This window comes from Fundulus heteroclitus, unplaced genomic scaffold, assembly GCF_011125445.2.
Source record: "Fundulus heteroclitus isolate FHET01 unplaced genomic scaffold, MU-UCD_Fhet_4.1 scaffold_116, whole genome shotgun sequence".
Taxonomy (NCBI): domain Eukaryota; kingdom Metazoa; phylum Chordata; class Actinopteri; order Cyprinodontiformes; family Fundulidae; genus Fundulus; species Fundulus heteroclitus.
This window is the reverse complement of record NW_023396529.1, coordinates 118,477-126,314: the sequence shown is the minus strand read 5'-3', so window position 1 is coordinate 126,314 and position 7,838 is coordinate 118,477. Positions and strand designations below refer to the sequence as shown.

Here is a 7,838-nt window from a genome sequence, read left to right as displayed (position 1 = left end):
TTACATAAAATACTTAAATAAGGAGCTTGTTAAATTGAAGCTCTCCTCTTTCAGACACTACACATAAAATCTTGTTAAAACCCCACAACTGCATAAAAGCCTCCATGTTCTGCGTGGCTCTGTGGAAGTGAAACTCCAGCCGAATCCTGGCTTTCGTGTTGTACTTCCACAGAGCCACAGCATCAAGGTGAGGTCCACCCTGCAGTCTGTCTCTACGGGACAAATAAATAGCCATTTTTGCCTTACTGATTAAAATGTTTAAGAGTCGGGCCTTTGCCTTATTACTTTTTTTTTGGCACACTCCTCCAATAAATAAACAAGAAGAAGAAAGAAGGAATTTGGTTAGAGATGTTAATAAGGAGAAACTTAAATTTTGATATCGTAGATATTCGTAAAAAAGTAAAAAAATAAATGTTATCAATATTTATTTAAATATTTAATAACAGGAATAATTAGAAAGATTTACCATCTGTAAATTAATATTATAGATATAGACATATAGATACATACATATAAGTATATTTGGCAATAGGGCCATTTTGCCCCAAACTCCTCACCAGTTGGTGGCGGTAATGCACACCGGAAAGCTGTTTGCCAACCGCCAATAAACACAAGAAGAAGAAGAAGAAGAAGAAGAAGAAGAAGAAGAAGAAGAAGAAGAAACCGGAAGCCGACGGCCGTTATAAGGTGAAGGACTACACCTCTCGTTTCATTCTCTACAGCGACAACATTCTGAGCATTAAGGATTATCCAGCCTTGAGCATAAGAAGAATCAGCATTTCTGAAGGTTCTTCAAAGAACGTGGAACAATTGTAAAGGTAAGTGAATTTGATCAATATTATAGTCTGCAATTGTCACGTAGTGCATGTTACGATCGGCTTTTACTGCTGCCTTTTTAATGAAAAAATCTTGCAGGGTGCACAGCTACAACAAACTTTTTAAAGACAGAAAAGTTATTGTTGTGTTGTTGCTTAGATATTTTCTTTCTGATATGTAGGGAGGTATGGTAGATTTTTCGGGTCCGTTCCTCGTTCCAAAACACCGCGTGTTGGTTTGTAAACAAAGCCTCACCCTTCCCCTACTCCGACACAACGCGGTAAAGGTTACAAGGTTAAGTTGGTCTGAGTTGAAGCGTTGTTAACTTTAAGCACCAATGCTGTAAGTTGGAGCTTTCTGTGAAAGTAAAGTAACTTCTAGAAGAATGTGAAGATTTAACGCTTGAATATCTGTTTGGTTAATTAAAATATGGCCTGGTAGTCATAGGCAGTAGTCTGAGTAGCGGAGACAGTCAACATGGCGGCCACCGAAAAGTAATACGTCATGACGCCCAAGCCCTATTCAAAAAAACTCCTCCGCCGTGTTCTTGCTGGAGGTCAAACAGGCTCCCGGGATCCGTTCTTCGTACGTCGCTAACTCAGTTAGCAGGATTTCATTGTTGACGATTTGGCATGATCTTGGATCGTTTGGTTCTTCGAAAGACTTCCTGCACTTGTTGTCATAGCAACATGTGCGCCAGCTTAAACCTGCTCGCTAACAGGCTTATTTCATGTAAACAGGATTAGATCACGGCTGTATGTATAGGCGGAGGAGATGGAGAAGTCTGTCGTAGCCATGTCCATTTTTACAACAGCAACCTGTTGCGGAAGATGCAAGAATAATTTGCAGAGTTTTTCGAATTAATCGCGTATTGCGCAATAGACAGGATAATTTAGCACAGCGCGACAGTGTAATTGTAGAGAGATTTTTCTTGGTGGCTGTTATAAACAGACAAACACATCATTTAACAGTGGCTTTTAAAGAGGAAAAAGTGGTGTTGGAGCCATAAATCTAAAATATTTAAGTTATTTGTATGATGTTTGCTTTTTATTTTTATCCTATTCAGTAAGATTTGTTCGGGCCGTTTTATTGTGAACTTTAGTTTACTTTGAAAGGCGTGCTTCCTGTCGAGCCGTATATTGTATTAGAAATGGATTATGGATGGATTATCTAGACACGGAGCAATACAGTTTTACCGTGTCAACTGTGGATGACTTGGAAAAGGAAAAGTTTAATTTTTTATGGATAAATATTTTTTTTTGTGTTAAAATTCCCAGTTTGCACGTGTCCTTTACTTCCCGTCTCTAAGGAATGACACTGAAATTTGGATCTCTTGACATAACAAGTGCCTTTTTAAAATAAAGTATAATAATTAAAAGCTACCATTTTGTAGAATATTCTTGTGTTTCACTTTTACTTGTCCCCATGTTCTAGTGGGTCCCGTGGAGGCTCTGACATAAAATGACATAAAAAGACATTCATCTTTAAAGCTTTGCTTCACACTCTCGAGCTTCTTAGTATATTGGAGAAATATTTAAGTGTGAGGATTGTGTTTAATTCATTATCTACTAGAATTAAAGTTACAAACGTCATTGTCCTATTTTACAGCTTTTACTAGTTTCTTTACTCATTTCTGGGATATATTTTTTGTTTTCTTTAAGTAATCAAAGTAATTGCAGGAGCTGTTTGATACAACAACAAAATAACAAATGAATTGGAGATGTTTCAGTGTGGTGAAGAAAGGCTTAAAATTTTATATTTAAGTTATTAACTTCGGACAATGTACATTCATCAACATGTCGGTTTAAAGCAACAATGTCCCCCAGTTTTACAGTGGATGGGGATTTCCTTTTTACAGTTTTTAAAACATTTAACCTCCACCTAGCTATCTGTGGTTGCAGGCCAACAGGTTGTGGTAGACTTTCAGGTGTCTCTGTGGTTTTGGCCCATCTGCTGGCCCAGGTAGCTGCAGACTGAAGTTGTTGTAGTTTATAGTATGCTGACCTTATTTTTCTTTATTTTTAGATGCCTCGCGGCAAAGGTTTTCGCCGTACACAAGCCTTTAAAAGGAAGATGGAAGACCCCAAACCACTGGATGTCGAAATCAAAGTTCAAGAAGGCACGTTTGTGGCTTGTATGTGTGTTTAATAGATACTTGTGACATTTGTGCTTTGGTTGCATACTGTTGATTTAACAAGCTTAAACCAAAATATTTGTTGTTTTCTGATTGGAAGGTCAAGGAACAGGAACGCAGCATAGAAGTAGACCTTGGCCGACCTCTTCTGCCAACAATACCTGCAAACTGGTCATTCCACCAGAATCAAAAGACAAGAAAGTAAGTTTATTTTACACATACATTGACTTAATAATAATAAGCAGTGTTGTAATACTATTTTGTATTTCTTTTAGTTTGTCTTTCTTATCGGAGACTCTCATCTAAGGGCTATTGTGGATGGATTTGCTCCTATTAAAGAAGAGAGTCTTTATTTTGGATTCTTGGCTGTTTCTGGAGGAGCAGCGTTGGACCTGAGAACCGAAATCTTGAATGCTGTGATACCACGAATACCTGATTTAGTCTGTTTGTTAGCTCCAAGCAACACTTTGAAGAGAAGCACCGTTGTCAGTGAAGCTGGGAAACAGTTCCTAGCTCCTAACAACTGTTTGCACACTTTTTCCGAAGGTAAGCTGTTGTGTTGGTTTATGATACAAATTTGTAAGCAGTAAATTAGTAACAAAAAATACAAGTATATGTAGCACCATAAATGCAAGCAAGTAAAACAATTGCTTGACATTTTTAATAAAAACATGCACTGTATATAACTAAAGTGTTTAAAGGCACGGGTATGATTTAGTGTTCTGTACGGTTCTCATAACAATACCATAAATGTAAATGTTTATAAGATTGTTTTAGGGACTGTTAAGTAATTTCCTACTTTATATCTTTTTAAAGGTGTTTGTGTTGGATTTCCCTCACATTTTACGTATTTCTGAATTAAATGCCTCAATTTGTAACTTACTATTTTAAGAAGTATTTAACATTTGTCTATTTTCTGCATTTCAAGGTGTCTCATACAAATCAGTTGCTGAGCTGTTTCCAATGAGAAAACTGCACCTGTGGAGCAGAGATGGGGTAATGAATTCAAAAAGTTTCATAAAGTATAACTTTAACAAAATTAATTGATTATTAATATGTACCGTTTTTATTTTGTTAAAAGGTACACCTAAGTGACGATGATGGGATGAAAATCCTAAATAAAGCAATATATGAGGCCTCACATGAGCAGATTCACAAGCCAACTGCAGAGACGGAGGTGATGCCCACCATGTCATGCTCTCCTCCAAAGATGCTTGAGCAGGTTCCCAAGCCAACTGCTGAAAAAGTCTCAAAGTTGCTTTGTACACCTGAGGTTCCAGTTGTGGCCCCACAAGATCCCTTTGAATGGAACATTGTCGGATCTCACAATAAGGTAAAGTAATTTACTGTTTTTGACTTAACATTTGAATGTATTATAAATAATTTATTAGATTTATGATTGTCATTCTTTTCTGACAAACTATAGACCTTTCCAACTTCAAGTAAACAAGAAAGCTGTACTTCGCCAAAGAGAGTACTCCATTTAAAGGTTAGTATTTGTAAAACATTTTTATTTAACCATCCATCCATCTTCTTCCTCTTATCCACGGTCGGGTCGCAGGGGTAGGAGCTTCAATAGGGCCAGCTCCTCTGGGGGAACCCCAAGGCATTCCCAGACCAGCTGAGAGACATAGTCCCTCCAGCGTATCCTGTGTCTTCATCTGGGTCTCCTCCCACCAGGAGGAGACCCAGATGACTGAGCTTCTCACCCTATCTAAGGGAGAGCCCAGACACACTACAGAGAAAACTAATTTCGGCCGCTTCTACCAGGATCTTGTTCTAATTTTTATTTAAACTTTTTAATTATATTCTTACTGAAACCATAAGGTGTAATAAACTGTTTGCTATTGTTTACAGGTGGAAGAACAAATGGACTTTTCTGTGGAGCTCAATCCAAAGTGGTTTGATGGTGAAATGCTGGAAATATTGGGGGATGGCAACACACCAACTTTTGGAGATGCTTCTATTGCGCCATTTCAAAAAACTAAGGTAATACTGATGGGGAATGGTGTTTTGTTAATATGTGCAATGTGTTAATATGTATAATTTTGATCCCAAACATTTTTGGCACTGTCTTTAAATGAATTGGCTATTAAAATTTGAAGGAATGCCATGTATTAAAGTATAAATTATTGACAAGACTTTTAATCATTTAGAACAAGGAATATAACAAAGTAAATCATATTTTTTTGTTATGTGATGTATTAACTCACTATATCTATGACATGTATACATATTTTTGTTTCACTTTCTAAATTGGCTAATAAAACATGAAATTATTCTTCACTTCTTCTGAACTTTAGGCTTCTCCAACTTCAAGCCAACATCAAAGCTGTGCTTCACCAAAGAAAGCACCACATCTACAGGCTAGTATTTGTTAACCTATTTAAGATTGTCAATTGTTTCTCAATGAAATCATAATTTGTAATAAAATGTTTCCTATTATTTACAGGTGGAAGAAGAATTGGAGCAGTTTTCGGTGGAGCTGAATCCAACTGCACCATTTCAAAAAACAAAGGTAATCCTGATGTGTTAACATGCATAATGTATACTTTTGGTCCCAAACACATTGTTGGCACTGTTTTTTTTTTTTTTTTTTTTTTTTTTTTTAATTAATTGCCTGTTAAAATTTGAAGGAATGTCATGTATGAAAAAAGCAAATTGTTGAGAAGACGTCTGATCTTCTAGAAAAAATATTATAATGAAGTAAAGAATATTGTTTTTATTTGTAAAGGGAAATTTGTACGTATTTGTTGATTTAGCCATAAATACTTTAAGCTTCAATCATGGGTTGTCTCACTGTATACATGGATACATGAAACGTTTTAACTTTGTGTACAGAACATGTTTAACTTGATTCACACAAACAGAGCATACCAGCAAAGAAGTTAAATAAACTTCTTATCCCAACTCTAATTGTACCCTTGTGTTTTTGTATTAGGGCTGTGACAGACTAGTGGCTGGTGGGGAAACTGTCACCAAAAACGGTAAGAGAAGTCTTCCTGATCACACACTAATTACAAGAGGTTCATTTCACCAGGGCCATGACTACTTTGGTTCAAATAAATCAAAACAGTGTGCCACCAATAGTACTACTGCTATCATGACTAATGCCATTCACAATGCAAGAACCTGGTCAACAAATGATATTGATAGACTGTTGCTAAATGGTGATAAAATGTACACTTTCATGAAGCAGCATGGCATGATTAGTGATGTCAATGGTAGTGGATACGTTTTTGTCAGGGAATTACCCACAAAATACACATTGGACGGAAACACATTCACCCTACAATATTTAGACACATTTACTGGACATGTTAACATCCAAGAATATGATCGGGATCTTGCCAATGTTGCTATGCCTCTAGATAAGGCTTTACAAAGAGCACTCGATGACAACGACGCCTGCCTAATCATAATTATGAACAGCACATGTGCAGTTTTGAAGCATGAGTCTGGGTTTTCGGTCTTTGATCCACATGCACGCGGTGATGATGGTGGTCTCGATTTAAATGGCTCCAGTATTCTTGCACACCATGCCACAGTTGATTCATTGAACATGCACATCACAAACCTAGTTCAGTCTTTATGTGGCAATGATGAGCTGCATAATGCATACCACTTGTTTGAAGCTACTGGTGTTAAGGTTGTTAGTGATGGAACATTTTCTGCTAGGACTGGTGGAATGGATACTGACAGTGTAGCATTGCAGGACAGTTTTGCAAATATAGCAAGCCCAGATGAGAATATGCACGGTGTTTCTTTGGAACCAGGTCATGTAACTGATGACTCTGTGACGATAGTGTCTCAAAGTAATTGCAACAGCCTCACATTTAGTCCACTGACACTGACTGAAAAACGGAGAATATGCACAAAGCTTAACGTTGTCCCAAGTTTTCAGGAAGAGAAGACTGTTTCCAGCATTACTGTAGATCAACCTGTGCCTTGTGCAGCCACAAGTATAAGGTCAGATGGGAATTGCTTTTTCCGTGCTCTGTCCTATGTTTTTATTGGATCTGAAGAAAAGCATAGGTGTGTTCGTTATGCTATTGTAAAACAGATGCTTGCAAATCCAGAGATATACTCAAAAATTATTAGACCTCAGTACACATCTGTGCAACAATATGTAACTGCTTCAAAAATGAAGTATGTGGGAACTTGGGCCACTGAAGTGGAAATTCAGGCGGCGGCAGATTTCTTTCATGTGGACATATACACATATACTTCCGAAAAATGGTTAAGATATCCTTCCAACAACACAGATGGCCATTGCAAGGGACTCTACCTTAATCATTACAACAATTGTCATTATGAACCCATAACCTGTGTAACAGATAAAGTCTCTAATGAGTGTATCGGTTTCACTTCATGTCATGTAAAACACCATACCATTAACAAAGACAAAATCACAAGCTGTAAAAAAGGGGATACAAGAGAAAAAAGACAAAAGAGAAAGAGGTACAATTTGGATGACTTACACCGACAGATCAAGAAGACTAAAATCAAGGACTGTTATGACAAAGACCAAGACTACAGAACTTACATGCAACAACAGAGTGTTAAGAACTATGCAACAAAACCAGATTTCAAAGAAAAGGTTAAAAAGTCCAGTAGAGATAAGCATGCTAGTGACCCTAGTTTTCGGGAACACCTCAAACAATACAAAAAACACAAATATGCCAATGATCCCATGGTTAGGGAAAATGTCAAACAATACAGCAAAAACAGGTATGCCAATAATCCAGGGTTTCAGGAAAACATGAAACAGTACAGCAAAGATAAATATGCGAATGATCCTGACTTTCAGGAAACCGTGAAACAGTACAGCAAAGATAAATATTCGAATGATCCTGAGTGTCAGCAGACCGTGAAACAGCACAGCAAA

General features: G+C 37.2%; 1 protein-coding gene across 1 annotated transcript; it reads left to right on the top strand.

The window, feature by feature from the left end:
- Positions 1-343: 343 nt before the first annotated feature.
- LOC118558263 lies at positions 344-5,131 on the top strand. Its single transcript, XM_036128767.1, has 8 exons — positions 344-818; positions 2,842-2,950; positions 3,051-3,151; positions 3,226-3,496; positions 3,879-3,946; positions 4,032-4,283; positions 4,377-4,439; positions 4,808-5,131. Exons 2-8 carry the CDS (start codon positions 2,842-2,844, stop codon positions 4,985-4,987), a joined length of 1,044 nt encoding a protein of 347 aa, XP_035984660.1. The 5' UTR covers positions 344-818; the 3' UTR covers positions 4,988-5,131.
- The last annotated feature ends 2,707 nt before the right edge of the window (positions 5,132-7,838 follow it).

Excerpts from the sequence above, each read along its gene's own strand:
- LOC118558263 (XM_036128767.1), top strand. The coding sequence starts at position 2,842 with ATGCCTCGCGGCAAAGGTTTTCGCCGTACACAAGCCTTTAAAAGGAAG. Across the intron at positions 2,951-3,050 it reads AGAAGGCACGTTTGTGGCTT|GTCAAGGAACAGGAACGCAG; the intron begins GTATGTGTGTTT and ends TCTGATTGGAAG. Across the intron at positions 4,284-4,376 it reads TTGTCGGATCTCACAATAAG|ACCTTTCCAACTTCAAGTAA; the intron begins GTAAAGTAATTT and ends GACAAACTATAG.